At 40.8% G+C, this 16,438-nt stretch overlaps 1 protein-coding gene across 2 annotated transcripts; it reads right to left on the minus strand.

Annotated features, from left to right (window-relative positions):
* Positions 1-6,118: 6,118 nt before the first annotated feature.
* Positions 6,119-16,212, minus strand: kcnj9 (potassium inwardly rectifying channel subfamily J member 9). Of its 2 annotated transcripts, none has more exons than XM_020624712.1 (8): positions 15,776-16,212; positions 14,724-15,018; positions 13,117-13,330; positions 11,809-12,010; positions 10,599-10,791; positions 10,021-10,218; positions 8,532-8,662; positions 6,119-7,431 (listed from the first exon to the last, which is right to left on the minus strand). In XM_020624712.1, the coding sequence occupies exons 2-8, from the start codon at positions 15,013-15,015 to the stop codon at positions 7,165-7,167; spliced, it is 1,497 nt and encodes a 498-aa protein (XP_020480368.1). In that variant the 5' UTR covers positions 15,016-15,018; positions 15,776-16,212; the 3' UTR covers positions 6,119-7,164. The 2 variants fall into 2 exon arrangements, with proteins under 2 accessions (XP_020480368.1, XP_020480367.1); XM_020624711.1 differs by having other exon boundaries at positions 14,724-15,119; positions 15,776-16,211.
* Positions 16,213-16,438: the final 226 nt, after the last annotated feature.

The raw sequence follows: 16,438 nt of genomic DNA on the forward strand, positions 1-16,438 counted from the left end.
TCAAGTACATTTACTACATTTTTTCAGGCCTTTGTAGCAAATTTTGCTGATGAAGAAGATCAGAAATAACTAAGTGGAAATTGAGTTGATATAGACCGGTCCACCCCCCCCACCCCCCTTCTGCAGTGGGAGTTTTTACAGGCAACAACAAATCTTCACAAACCACTGGGTGTCTGATGTGGACAGCTTTACCCCGTCAGCAGCATGTGTACACTGTGTGTTCATACCCTGCAACAATACATCTAAAACCTCTTTGAGCTGTGGTTTCTTCATCTGGTGTCCATTGTCATTTTTATGCCCAATTTGAATTTTGCACTGTGCAACTTACACTTTCAAAATAACATAATATTATGGTTTGCAGTCCTGCGTCCTGTTTGGTGCTTTTATTTTGGTTAGTTTCCTGTTTTGTGTCACCTCACCTGCCCCAGCTTTACCCCGGTTCACAGTCACTATTCATTGTTTCCACCTGTTGCTCATTATCCTGGTCTCCTGCTTATATATCCTCCTCCCTTCCCCTCAGCCTGGTTGCTGGTTCATTGTGATTGCTATGCCTGCTAAACTTCACCCTATTTGGCTTGTGTATGCTCTCCACACTTTTGTTGTCTTCGTCTCACCACCTTGTCTCCTGCACCCATGCCTACTCACTCCCCCTCTGGACTGGCTTCCTTGCCTCAGCTGCCCCTTGTGTGTTAGAACTCTGCTAGGTTTGTGACATTTTCTCTGCCCATCTGAGAACTCTGTTTTTTTTTTTTTTGCTGCTCATCTCTTCCTGTCCTGGGTTTCTCCTTGTCTTCACATTTGTTAGTTTGACTGCTCCCTGACCCTTAGTTTATTTTACTTCTGTTTCTACTCTGGCCTGTCAGGTTGAGCTCCTGGTTCTTTGTTACCCTCACTGCCTTCATATTAAATAAAACTGATTCTCTGAACCTGAGTCTTGGGTCTGCACATTGGGTCTTAGCCTGTTCCATAACACATAATGGCATCAGTAGTGCACATATGGTGTTGTAGGCTATTGTACCTTTTAGAACAGAACATCTTTGATTGTAACATAAAATCATTGCTAGCAGTTTGCTGTAATAAAAGTAGTTATAACCTCCTTACACCTGACTGAACAGATGAGTAGCTGTGTGTATATCACTATGTATTTTTAAACCGTACTGATTTAATCTTATTTCCACTACTTCATATGCTGTATGTACATGTTGGTGTTTCACTGGCCTTCTATCGGATGTGTGGCCATTTTAAATAGTACCAACCAGGCATGCATAGCAGCTGAACACAGACCACTGTAGCAGCTCTTCTCCTGCTTCTTGTCATGCTGTCAAGGCACTGCCAGTGAGACCCATCTCTATGGTAACATACACTAACTTTGCCATGCAGTGGATGCTTATGTGCCTATAGTGCTCCAGTACGCTCTTCTTTTTTAGCACGACTGTCAAAGGGAAATGAAGGCCTGACTCTGGACTGATCACAGGAAGAGTCGGTATTTGTAGAATATTTTACTTGAGAGATGCTGAGTTATTAATTAGCAGTTTGTTTAGTGCTAATCTCATTCTACCTTTTAAACTCATGATTGCATTGATGCTTGGCAGATTTTCTCCCAGCACCAACTTGAGGGGGCTTATGCAGTTGGGATACGAGTATTAACTGCTGAGCTCTTGTACAGTTTTTGGTCATAACTGAGACATTTCTTGTCATTTTCCCTTTAAAATGTGCTGCACATTGAGTTTCTGTATTCCATGTTGAACCTTGAGTCGTTGGACTGTGGGAGGAAGCTGGAGTACCTGGAGAAAACCCACTCAGGCACCAGGACAACATGCAAGACACCATTTGCTGGTCAGCAGGTTTGATCCTAGTGTTCTTGTTGTGAACTGATGGTGCTAACCACTGCACCACTGTGCACCACATGATATGATTTTTTTTGCTTAGCTATTGGGAAATTTTCTGAGCACTTTAAGGACTGAAAGATTAAAAGCTCCAGAATTAAATGGACTTGAGATTGATTTGCCAGGAGTTGTATTGTTTGATGGTTCAGTAAAATTTTCTCTGGTCAGAACTTCATCATGTTCACCTTTAGACCTTGTTTAGGCCCAGAGTGGTCATGAGCTTAACCTAGAAATTGTCACTGACTGCTGTGGCACTGTGACACAGAATAATGTCATTTGGTTCTGCTCTACTTCACAAGGCAGGATGACTTTACTTGGTGGAGACCTTTGCTTCTGATTTACTGCTCTTAAAGTAATCAGCTAAAGGGCTTGGATTGTCAAAAAATGCCACAAGACAAGTGAGGAGACCTAGTGTCAGTCACACATCACATTAAACACTTCTATATATTGATTGAAGCTTTAATTGTGCATATTCTGAGTCTGAGGTAAATATGCGGCTTTAGGTTGAACTCATTACATGTACAAGAAGTGTTAGTGCATGCTTTTAATATCAGCACAACAGCAGGAAGAAAGTCTTGAGTCTTTGAGGCCTGATGAAGATCAGTGGTTTTAGAGCATTCTAATGGAGTCTTGTGGTTCATTGATTGATTTGGGCAACACTGTAAATACAACATTAGATGTTCAGAACTGTTCCTGGCCATCCAGCAAATGACCCATGATTCACTTTTCTGTTTGCTCTGCTTTGGTTTCTGCTAACTCCTAAGGGAAATATCAGGTTCTTTAGCTGCTAAATTACCCTATGTGTTTGCCAAGTAGTCACAAACATTGTGTGCCAGTTATTTTGTGCTGGGAGGGTAGTGTATTTGAGCTTATATGAGCTTTGTGCTGAAAAGACCTACCTGTTGCAGATAAGACCAGTGAGACTGAGCCAAAACAGTAAAGTTAAAGGCTGTAAAATCAAAACAAAGTTGGATGATAACTCTCTGTGGGTTCATCAATATAAGTGATCCTTTTCACATTAGTGTAGTCATTTGAGCCTTTGTTAACATCCAGATATTGATTAGAGTAGTTTTAATTAACACTTTCCACCAGGAGCCATAAAGCACATTGTTGTAATGATTCTGTTTGTTTCAGCACTACACAATTTTTTGTGTGTGTGCCTGGAGCATGTATGTTTATCTTCACAACTTCTAGCATTTAGCATTAGTTTTTTTTGTGGGGGATTTTTATCACTTCAAAAATTAGCTTAAAAACCTCATGTCTGGCTTTTTATCAAGTTTTCTATGTGGCCAAAAAAATCTGCCAATGTGTTTTTAGGTGCCCCGGCCTTTGTCAAGATATACATACAATTTCTACTCTCCTCCTTTTACCATCTGCCCAGACTCTAACAAGACAGTCATGACTTCCTTCCATCAAGAGACACTGATTTTGGCTCAGTGGGGATCATGCAAAACAGCCTCATTAAAATCATAATTAGAACTTGGAAGTGGCACATGGGGTTCAATGTTTGTGCAAAATGAAAATCAATGGAATCTATTAAATTGCACTTAGCCTCTCACTCCCAAACAAACAAAATGTATGTGACCCTTGAGGTGAGAGCGTAAACGGTGTCATGTCTGCTGAAGTTTATGTTTCCAGCATTTCTTTCTGGGGTTCTGTTAGAAATACACTTTGATGATTCAACATGTCCTGTTTTATCTTTTTAGTGACCAAAAAATGTCTAAAATGACTTTCTGGAATCTATTCTGCCTAATTCTTTTTCAGCTGCTAGAGGGCCTACTTAGACTCGAAATAAACTGACAACCTGTAAGATGCTCCTCCCATCCCATCCTCGCTACAGTGTAAACTACTGATGCCCAATTATGGCAAAGTCTGCAAAATGCAGCCTGCAGCCTGAAGCTAGCTTTAGTTGACTAACGCTCTTGTTACTGCTGATGTGACACAAAGCATTAATGTTACATAAAGCCTGAATTGCTCCCAATTTAAAATCATATTAAACACAAAGGTAAAGTCATAACCTTGCTATGTCTAATGTTATCAAAAATACATTAGTAGAGTGATAATATAGCTGTGCCATTTTCACTGGATTTATCAGACAGTGTTAGTCTAAGTTAATGTACCTTTAAAACTTGTATTTCTATGTGATATTTGAGTTATTTTTGCTGTGTCAGCTAAGAAAAACATGGAAATAATGTTAATGTCCTTCATGGCTTGTTTTTCAATGTCAAGGACATTCTTTCTTTTCCACCTGAAGGTCACAGTTTTGGATCATCATTTATTCTTACACAAATATCAGGCTTGATCATCAAACTCTGGCAATCCTCATAAACACTGCTGTCAGTCATGAAGGTCCAGCTCAAACGCACAACACACACACACACACACACTCTGCCCTCTCCCTGTCCCCAGCCCCGGTTGCCTTGGAGACAGCTGAGAGGGGGACCATTGCACTACACACCAATCAGACTATGGGACTAGTTGGAGAGGGAGGGAGGGACTTTGATCGCCATCTAGCAGCGACAATGGAGAAAAACATTTCATTTTTTTAAAACTGAATTCTGCCTAGTAACACAATATGCTGACTTCCCCTGGTGCCGAGATCCAGCTCTGAATTTCTAATGGTGCACATCGCACTGCAAGGCTTTACAAGAGATGATGATAAAAAGTTTAATATGGCACATTAGCCTAGTACACCAGTGACTGGCTGTACAAGATGAGGGGAAAATGATGATTTAAAAAAAAAATCCATTGAGGTAATTTAGGCTTGTGCCAAAGCAGATGACGACTGTAACAGAGTGACCTCTCTGATATATCAAATGATAAATTGTAAACACTTTTTTGCACTGGTACATCCACTGCAGTATTATACTTGGAGTATGTGCTACTTTATACTAATTTATTACATGTCAGGGGTAAACATACTTTTTATGCAATGATATAAAAGAGTTTTTTCTTTCAGATTTTACAGGTCATTTATATGATCACCTTGTACATTTGAAGCATTTTTTATAGAACATAACCCATATACCTATATTAAACCGTTCAAATGAGCTCTTCCAACTACAACCTTAAAGTTGTGCTTATATGTAAATACAACATTGTAATTATATAAGACAGAGAGGGACTATTCTGTGAAATTGTGCAAGTGCATTTTGTTGTTTTGCTCTAGTATAGAGTATTTTTCTGTTGTATTATTGTTGGTTTTACTAAAGTAAATGATCTAAATACTTCCTCCACCAGTGCACCTCACTCATTATATTTCTGCACTTTGCAACATAACTTCTCAGATTTTATTAAGTGGTTGTGTGTGATCCACTGCTGGTGGTTCTTTGGGTCCTTGATACTACTGGAACATATTCAAAGAGGATCCTCATAATCATTGGGTTCTTATCTATGAGTCCCTCCTCGCACTGGAGGGTCAGGAATATGATAATGGTGACTTTGACTAACACAGAGTAGACATGGCAGATTATGCCATAATCCAGTAGTTTGTCAGATTTTAAACAAAAACAGAACCACAGCGAAGCTCCAGTTTCCAGGAAGAAATGTAAAATATCCCATTAGTAGTAAGCATCAGCAGCAGAATTAAGGTATCAAAACTACTTGTTTATGCAGAAAAATGGCTCCCGTGGGTGGATTATAAATAGTATTCTTTATTTATTATTACAGCTGCACTATTGTTTAAGCAGCATTTCATTGTAGCTGCTGGGGGTGAAGCTAATTTATTACATTATAAATTAAACTGCTTTGTATACTGCTGTGTAGTTTAATCTCCAATTAGTTTAATAGTTTATAAGATGGTTATTGTGTGTAAATTCTTAATATGCAAAGTAACTAGTAAATGTTGCTTTCAAATAAATGTCATGGAGAAAAAGTACAATGTTTATCTTTAAAATGTAGTGCAAACATATAGAGAGGCATATAATGGAAAAAAAACCTTAGTATGTTGTAGTCTAACAGTTTTTATATTGTTAAACTACACAGTATTTTAAAAGAAAGACAAGTTAGCTACTTTACACATTTAAGATCAGGACTATTTTCAGAACCAAGTACTTTTTTCTGTCTCTTGCCACATTTGTTGGATTAAATCTTTTGAGTTTCACAAACCTGAACATTCAGTCTCACTCAGTTAAAGCTACTTCCATGACCAACAGTTTAAAAGTTTTAGCACATATAGCAACCTTTGTATGCAGCCCTTCCCCAGAACACCATACAATCCAAGACAGTTGCTCTGGAATATACTGCAGTTTATTAATTCTAATTGGTGTCATATATTAAAATATTAAAAACATCACGTAAAAATGGCCACATATGTACACAGCAGCAGAAGCAGGAATTTGGGCTGAACTGAGTAGGACACAGTTGTGCTTTTCATTTCTACCTGGCTGGGGACAAAAGATAGACAATCCTTGTGCTACACATGTCATATGTGAATGAGTTTTAACCTGTTTCTGTGTTTTAGGTAGATCCCCCATTCAGCATAAGGGGTTGAGTGCAATTAGGAATGTCAGCAAATTTATGTTAGTGCTGTTAACAAACATAATACCTTGTGCATCCTGAAGATAAACTGTTTATACTCAAGAAATGCAAGAAACCAGCTGTGTTCCACTGGCCACTCTCACTAGTTTGTCAGCCAAATAGGTTTTCCTAACATTTTTCCAGCACCAAATGATGTTGACACATTGGTGCTAGTGTTTCTACCCCACCCTGTTAACACCTGATCGATGTGCAATAAATCTAGGAACAATCTTTGCATCAAAAAAAAGGCATTACTACAATTTTAGTTTGGACCTCAATCATTTAGTGATATTGAAGATAAGTGAAGATAAAGCATCTATGCACTGTACCTATTGTAAATGTGCACAATTCATACACTTGACTCTGCACATACATCCACCTTGTCCACAGATTTTTGCCCAACAAGGCAGCTGCATGTGTTTAACATTCTGTCTTGGTCCAAAGGATATTCTCTTGCTGACCCCACCTATAGCATAGTGCTGTCATTTAGATATAGATATAGGCAAGGGTGATTGGAGCTAACACAACAGTTTGAAAAGAGATAGCACACTTACAGTACACTTGTAACAAAGATCAACATAGAAATAAAAGGCAAAAGTATCAAGAAATAAACACCTTCATACAGTATGACATGAGATATGGCATATAATTTAGAACTGTGCCTAATGAAACTACTCATTTGCCTTGAAAGAAAAGCTCTGCAAACACTAGCTGTCATGTGATGGTGATATACTGAAGGTCTGTGTAAACATTCTCTGTTCTAGGCCTCTGACTCGGACTGGTCGGTGGCAACGTTGCCGTTCAGCTCCCCCAGCCCCGTTTGCTCCTGGATGTCAGTCATCTCTCCAAGAATTAAAGTCGGCTCCCCTCCTTTGCTGTTCCCCGAGCTGCTGTCCAGCTGCTTGGCCACCTGGTTGGACAGAGTGGGCTCTTCATCCAGCCTGCTGGAAATTGACCAGTAGAGGTGAGCATCAAGTCTGGCTGCAGCCAGTGAGAGCTCTCGTGCTGAGCAGGAGGGTGTGTTCACCTGGGGAAGGGAAACATAAGAAACATCAAAACTTTGAAGAATCATCTTCATGTAGTTGTTCACTTGATGATCTTAGTGACTCATTATAAAACTTATTTTTAGCCAAGCTAACAGCATGGAGCTGGAGATGGTAAGATGTCTAAGGATATCTGTTGGTCAACTCGTGGTGCATCCATGTAAAATTTTATGGTGCCCTTTTGTAAAACCTGCTGTGGACAGATATCTGTCTCTGCAGATGATAAATAGATGGAATTCAAATACAAATGGAACATGAATGGCATCATTTTAAAGAGATTTAAAATCAGCCAGACATCCCTAGACATCATTTTTGTCAGTTTTTTACTGTAGTATGTTTTCTGCTCTGTTTTATTTAGTTTGTCTCGTCCTGTTTAGTTGTGTGCATTTCCAAAGGCTCATCTAAGGATGGGCTTTGCTAACTATTTTAGCCTATAAAAGTGTTGATATGTGCTGTGGCATTGGTCCATGCTTTGTACTTGTCCCTACAAAAATACTTTAGTAAGAATTCCTACATTTCCCAGCATGCCTTTCAACAACCCCAAGAGAACGTGTGAATTCAGCTGCTGGTTTCACATGTAGGTGGAGACAGGAATAGGGATAACAGAGCAGGAGCTGTTCCAGTTTTCCTTACTTGAAAATCTTGAGGGTACAGTCCGTTTTTTGGTCACAAGGAGCCCTTCATCTTTGAGGAACTGACACCAAAACTTTACCTTTGTGTTAATGTTTAAACATTTTGAAACACTTTTACTAACTGTATTATTGACTGCTATTATCTGAACACAATGCCATGTAGTCTTTTTATGTGATTACAGCCGGAAATTAGCAAAATTTTGCTAAACAGCCATCAAAAGTGAGACTTTCCTTAAAAAAGACACTTAGGCTTTCCTTTCTCATGACTTCAGGAAATGACAAATAAAGGACTGTAGAATTATTTTTATGTATTAAATATTTGTCCCTTATGGGAGTGAGTTACCACAGTTTGAATATTATTTTATATCGGACAGCTCACACAAGTTGCTAAATCAAACACCACTTTGTTGGCCTAGTTACATCTTTATCACACCGGCTTCCACAGTCTGTACCTCAAACGTGTGATGAAAGTTTCCATAGTCAATGTCAAAGAAACCCTCTGCCAGACACATCATCGGACTGAATCTGTGACCCCACAGCAACTCCTCTGCTAGATAGGAGCTCCTCCCCTGGCACGTCATCCCTGCACGCACACAGAGGCACAACCAATGAGTGCATAAAGTCACATTACACATTATTCCTGAGGACATGTATTCACACCCCTGAGATACACAAGACTAGGACTGTCTGTGCTTAGCTGGGCGGGAACACTAAGCAGGAAGTCAAAGCACCACACCTAAAACTCTGATGCAGACGTAATTAATTTAGCCATTTAGTCACAAACACTTGTTGTTAAATGAAAATTCGCTGCAGCAGAGTTACGTTGTCAGCTACTTCCTTGTAACTCTCCATAACACTCGGACTAAGGAAATCAATATTTGGAGTAGGCAGAGAGTCCACCTTTACCTTTTGGAGACGCATCATGAATAGCTCTGAGACGCTGAATTCTTGCCAAGCAGTGATGAACAGTTAAGTATATTATCCTCTCAGAATGAAACTGACATTAGGCGTTATGAGAAGTGAATAAAGAGATAAACACGTTTGTCCGAATCGTTACAAGAGGCACCTAACAGGCTACTTGCTCCATCTAGACTCTGTTTCTACCTCTTTGGATTTTGGAGCTGTCAGATAGTGAGAGAACAACATTAAAAAAAAACAACCAGAAATGTAACATAAGTGTTAATCTCTACTTTTAAATGTTTAATCTCTGAAGGGAGCTGTGAGATATTTGTCCCAGCTGTTGTGATTTTTCAACCCAGTATACTGTAAATCCAGACCACTTAAAGTTTTGATACATTTGGCAAAAAAAGTGTTGAGACTGGGGGTGTACACATGCTTTTAGTGGCTCTTTGTATCGAGTCTAACAGGCTAACACTAAAGAGATTTAAGAGCCTGTCCTCTGCAGATGACTTGCTCCAGTGATTACTTTCCACTTTTGCTCCCTATTATAACACATACACTGATATTTCTAAATTTACATATGTATATTCTCTCCATGAGTACAACATCACGAGGCTCAGAAAACACATCGACTGACTGGGGAGAGATGGAGAGCTCTGCCAGTGAAAGCTCAAACATCCTGGAAGAGGAATTTCATTTTCTAATGGACAGTTTTAGAGGATGTGCTTTCTGTAAAGCAATGATGGTATTACTGTAATATCAGATGCATCTTGTATGCATTTACAAGATTAAAATCCTAATGCTCAGTTGTTGTTGTTGTAGCAAAACATGCATTTACAGCATAAAGGCCATTACAACTTTATAGTCAAATTAAATTGCAAGGTATTACTTCCTCTAGAATACAATATAATGCTGTTGCAGCAAAATACCAGACTAAATTCTAATTGCATCACTTTTAGAATATGCCCGAAACTTCAAATGATTTACTGGGGACAGATGGAGGGTTTTAATGTTCATCAGTATGTTTAAGCCATTCCTCACCGGTGGCCTCCACCATTCCCTCCAGGATAACCACGATCTCAAAGTCCTCCTTCTCCAACTGGGCGTGCGACATGTCCCAGAAGGGTGAGTGTGCGTCAATCTCATGGGAGATCACCAACGGCGAGACCAGGAAGAGGCGGTCATCGCCTGTCTCGAAGCCCACGCTGATGTCCGTCTGGTCCAGAGGGATAAACTCACCTGGGGGAGACGATAAAATGACAGGTGAGGTAAAGGGAAGGAGGAGAAAATGTGTTTGCACAGATTGCCAAAAACATAACTGAATTTAAAAGAATAATCCTCCTAATTGGTTTGTAACAGCATAACTGTTGTCTACTCTAGAATTCTTGACTATCCAAAAGCAGTTAAATACAAAACCTGCTTACATGAAAACAGAATTATTGATGTTTACTAATGTACTCCCAAATGGGAACATTAAAAAACCCATTAGAAAAACAAGACTTTTTGTAATTATATCACCTTCCACCTCTGGTAGCAGCTGCCTCACTAGCAGACGGCCATTACAGCAGTCCCACTGAATTAAAGAGGAATCATTATTAACTGTGCTCCGGTGACCTCACCCTCCTGAGTCTGTTTGGACTTGATGAGTTTGGCCCTCATGTTGGCCCCTACGATGTGGGAGCTGCGCAGGTCGCCGACCCTGAACATCAGACAGAGCTTGTCGTCTCTCAGAGAGATGACGGCATGTTTGGAGAACACCAGCGTCTCGGCTCGTTTGTTGGGCTGAGAGATCTTCACAAACATACAGCCAACCTGGGCAGACAGGGGTGACAGGAGAAATTATGTGAAACTCAAATATTTGCACTAACTAGAAAATCAGACATTTACTGAAAAATTAATGACATATCTTGTTATTCAGTATTCATAATGAACACATCAGCTAACTAGCCAGTAGTCCAGACTGTTACAGCTGGACTGCATTCACTGTGAGAGCTACAGACTACGTTTGTTCATTTTGTCTAGAGAGTTGCTATTTCCAGTTTGCAGTGGTTAAAATAGTACTGACACTTGAATTAACCTCACACTCAATTATGTTTTCATTCGCACAGTAAAACAGCCCACATTTCCATCAGTTACTAATATGGCATGTTTCCAGATTGCAGACATGCATAAAGATGATTCTGCCTGGGCGTCAGTGTGTGGATCCATCCTCACCAGAGGAGTGAGACATCAGCTCCATCAGCACTTTCTATGTAAATATTTGTTTTCAGGAAGAATACCATTTGCACTGCATTAGTGTTTTTCCATCTGCATAGTATTCATGCATTCACTCCTCTCTCTCAGCTCAAGAAAAAAATGTGCATATTAATTTTTGGATTTGATTCAGCTGAACTGACGAGGAGGCCTCCTTCTCATCACACAGACTCAAACACTATCAACATGTACTCTTTAGCTTATTTGTTTCAGCTTGTTTTAACGTTGTCTACTTAATTATTTAGGCACCTTTCAGAAAGGTGGGGCTTTGCCAAATGAACCCAGATGACTAAGAATGTGAAAGCTAAATTTGTAGGCTTTTTATTGTCCTTTGAGCTGACCTCCTGATGTACTATAGCAGTTTTAACTGTGGAAATAATTCTACACAAATCAACTTTTGTGATCATGTAATTTTAGCTTCATATAATTCTACACAAATCAACTTTTGTGATAATGTAATTTTAGCTTCATCACATATTCACCAAAATAAAGATGATAAAATAAATGTGTAATGTGCAGGAAGGGATCTAGCATATTTTATTTTCTAAGTGAGGCACAGTTATTTTCTTTGCTCACCATGAAGGCGTTGACCATTGATCCCAGTATAGCTTGCAGCAGCAGCAGCATCGTGCCCACTGGACACTGGTCAGTGATTACGCGGTAGCCGTAGCCAATGGTGGTCTCTGTCTCGATGGAGAAGAGGAAGGCTGAGATGAAGCCGTTGACATTGTTGACGCATGGTGTCCATGCCGTATCCTCCAGATGGTCCAGATCCCCCCTTGGGAAGAAAAGGAGGAGAATGTGTGACAAAGTGAAGGGGAGGGGTGACAAAGTGGGTGTCAAGAAGGAAAAATAGACAGAGAGCGAGAAGATTTATATTTTTAGAGCGAAGGTGCAGAAATATACAGTATGAACAACGACACAACCCATCTCTGCCTCTGCTTCCCATCAGCTCATTCTTACCAGTCCTATTCATAAGGTTTAATGAAGAGCTGAACATTCTTGCTGTCAGTTTTTCTTGATGCAGCTAAAACCTACGTTATCCATCATACTGTATATCATCACATACAGAATGTGGTGGTTTTCAGTCCTGTGCCACTAAGAGTCTGCAGAATTTCTCTCCAAACACACACTACACAGGTTAACGTCCCTGTTTATCAGCGCTCCAGCCAGAGAGCTAATTAATGAAAGTGGTGTTAAGTCATTTATATGATCTATGACTTTTATTGACCTGTGTTGGTGACCGAGGAATTGCAGCAACAGCGACAGCTCTCTGGCACCGCTTAGTGGAGCCTGTAATTGATAAAAAGGTTATGGTTTTTATGAGAGGAATATGTTAGCTAAATTAGAGCAGAGCAGGGGATCCAGCAGACACATCTAGTGAGGAGACAACACATCCTGATTTAATGCACTGTAATATTAATACTGCTTTGTCGTCTGCTTTTTTGCCTTCGCTGCAAAAATGTTGCAGTGCTTGATCACTCCCAGTATCATCGTCCATCATGGAGCTGTTAGGAAAGATAGTGTTGTCTTATGATGATTTAATTAAAGCAATCGTTTGGCATTTTATGAAATATGATTATGTTCTTTCTTGCTAAACATTACAAAAGAATATTGATGCCACTCATATCAGTCTGCTATTATAAAGCTACAGCTTTAAAATATTCTATCTTGTATGTTATACTTCAGTTTTTGTTTGGGTTAAGCAAAAAGCTAAGCTGACCATCTCCTCTCACCTACCAAATCTGCAAGTGATTTTTAAAATCAAACATTCTTGTCATTACTGTCATTGTGATTTAGCATAATGTAAATGTACAGATGCCTCCATGGCTCAGTACCACAGAAATCCAAATAAAACTTGTATCCTATTCTTAAGAATCTTACCTACAGTAGGCTATGAGGTACCAGATGGCCCCGAAGAAGAGCCAAGTGACAGCGTAGGCCATGACGAAGACGAAGAGTGAGCAGCGCCAGTTGAGATCCACCAGTGTGGTGAAGATGTCAGTCAGGTAGCGGTAGGTCTCCCGCATGTTACCGTGCTGCACATTGCAGCGGCCATTCTTCTCAACATAGCGCTGCCGCTTACGTCGAGTCCGAACTGGCGAAGAGACAGGGTGATGACGGGGTACCACGTGAAACAAGGGAGGGTGAAAGGACAAGAGGCACAATTTGGTTACAGAAGTCTGAGATATATCTAGGCTGAAAAATGAGAGCTCTTGGTCTTGTGGACTGCAGCCTCAGTGTTGGTACATGAAACTAGGTTGAAGTAAATTCTTCACAGATGTGTGTCTCTGGATTCCAGGCAGCCCTTTCAAATCCCCTTAGAAAACTACAAAAGCACGCACAGGGCTGCCTTTGTACATTTCTGAAAGGTTTTGCTGTTTGAATCTGCAACTCTGACTCCAGTCAGATGATGTGAGTTGAATGAAGGCAGGAGAGAGATGGGAGGATAAACAGAGGAAGGTGCCAGAGGACAAAACTACGCAGAGTGAAGCAGTGTGGCTTGTGACAAAAGAAAAACAGAAATAAAAACAGACAGGTGAGGAAACAAGAGCAAATGAAGTACGACAGGACAACATCATGAACCGCTTAGAGAAGAAAAGCCATAACACTGGACTTCAGTTACTCTACAACCCTAAAGACAATTGATGATTCTGGTTTTTCTTTGTAGAGAGCCTTAGGTGCACTGAGCCAGAGGTGAGATTTGATAAGCAGGATGCAAAACAATTGTTTTTTTGTCTCTTACAATGATAATATATGTTTATGTGTGAATCTAAATCAGTATCTGCAGGTCTGAAGGAAGAGTTACATTGAAAATGTTAGTTATGGTTCAAATTAAATCATCTCTAACAACAAGGTCCTTGGTCTTTTACTGCTTTAACCGACAGTGGCACCAAAACTGTTGCCTAATTCCATTGTAGCTGAATTGTGGTATTCACACACAAAACAACACCTACATTTTACAATTCCCTATAGTTCTTTAATTAACAGTGTTTTACAGTTTTATGGTTTTTTTTCACTTGAGAAAGGAACTGGAGCAGAACTACTGGAGAGGTCTAATGAAAAAGGATGTGCAGGACTGTTGAAATTGCTGAGGGGTGAAGCACTGCAGCAGTTCAAATTAGAGGAGATTCACAACTATTTCAGGAGAGATGGGTAGGAGAAGGAGGTGCACAAGTTCAATCATACAGTGTGTGAGCGTGTGTGGAGGGAGGGCACGATGATCCAGACTCCAGAATCTGTCAACAGCTGGTCATAACTGAACAGAAAGCAGCTGTTTATGTCTGTGCAGATTCTCAGTCATCCAGGTCATAGTAAACTGAAAAAACTTTAAAAAAAATCAACTGGACTAGATTTCTAGGTCGAAGACGTTTCACCTTTCATCCAAGAGGCTTCATCAGTTCTGTTTATGTCATCATTTTTACAGGCTCACTTTCTGCCCTGAAATGGAGGACCATCAAGGACAGGAAGTCAGACTCAGAGTCACTTACCCCACCCAAATCGCCCCCTCTCCTTCTCCGCACCCTGGGTCTTCTTCCTGTGCTGATTGACATTGGCCTCACGCTCAGCCAGCTTGGACCTGAAAGACCTGTTGACCTTGGCCGGGGTCGAAGGGGACGGCACCGTCTCTGTGGTGACAACATGACCCAGCTCCTCTGATAGGTTGAAGACTCCCGTGGAGGCCGTGGCTTCATTGGCCACCTCCACTTTTTCCCCTTTCCCCTCCGCAGGGAGTGAGAGGGAGTCTGGGCAGGAGGGAAAGACTGAGTTCTCCAGCGCCATGGCCTGTGTGTGCGTCAAGTGTATTAGTGTGTTATTGATGCCCTCCCTATGTCAGACTTAGTCCAGTTGCTATTGATTGGATCATTTGTTTGCTTGACTGAAGCCTGGAATATAGAAGAACACAATGATCAAATTTTAACATGAAATTGATTAGTAATTCACTGATAAATGATTTTCAATAAGAAACAACTTCAGGAGCTTGTCATCTCCTCTGTCCCTTTAATTTCTCTTAAGACACTTTTGTCCTTTCTACATTAACAATCTGTGTGGCTTGCCATGATTTGACCTCTGCCTGATTTATTAGTTCAACCTTTAAAAAGCTAAATGAAACACAATGTTGAAAGACACCTCATTTGTGGGTGCTCTTAGACATGAAGGGAGATTTGTCTTTGAAATGAGGCCTAGATACGGATTTATGTTGCATGAAATGCTTTTGGGTGCGTGAGTGGTCTATGCATATGTGTATAGATACACTTACTGTTAATATGGTGGATTTATACTACAGGCTTGTGAGATTTCTTACATAAGTCTAAGAAACTTGAGTTAAATATGTATGTGAAGGAGACGGTCTTCTGTGCAATTGGAGGATGGATGCAAGAGGAGACTGATTATGACAATCAAGATGACGCACTACTAGTGATGGATGGATCATAAATAGCTTCCATTAAAGGGGTCTGTTTAGCCAGCCAACAGGAAACAGAAACCTAAAGGCTAACCTTGCTGATTCAACTCAGACAGCTCAGAATGAACAAATTCTTACCTGCTCAATATAGCAACATGTAGGTGTAGGAGACCTGGACTGGACAGATGTGTTATCATAAGAACGACGAATATCTGGTCCAAGACCGAGCCTGGGTTGGCAACCTTGGTTCGACGATATCCATTTCGGGTGTTTACCAGCGATGCAGCATCACTTCACTCCTGTTCGCTTTCCCCGGAAAACAACGATCACCCCGATCCGACCACTCAACATTCATAATAAATATAAAGCGAGCACCCATCCACCGAATGATCAAGCATAAAAATTAAAGCCCCCGGCAATGACGATTAACGCGTAATGGTTACGGCATTTGCAGAACATGTGTCGGAAGCGGACGTGCGAAATGGTGGCAACAGGATAACCTGGCAGCTCGGAGAGCTCCATCATCTGAGCATCTGATGGAGTCTGTCAGGTGTGGAGCCACAGAGCGGCGGAGGATGCTGTCGTCAGAGAGCCCCATCATCTGAGCATCGGATGGAGTCGGTCAGGTGTGGAGCCACTGAGCGGCGGAGGATGCTGTCATCAGCCCAGCCCCTTTCAGCCCCGCCTGCCTCAGACTCTTCTCATCTCCAAAGCAGAAGGGACAGTCCCGTCCCTCCTCACCACTGTCAGACACCCAGCATCCGCACACAGCTCAGGGATGGGGAAATGCAAAGGTCCCTC

This window comes from Monopterus albus, unplaced genomic scaffold, assembly GCF_001952655.1.
Source record: "Monopterus albus unplaced genomic scaffold, M_albus_1.0 scaffold335.1, whole genome shotgun sequence".
Lineage (NCBI taxonomy): Eukaryota > Metazoa > Chordata > Actinopteri > Synbranchiformes > Synbranchidae > Monopterus > Monopterus albus.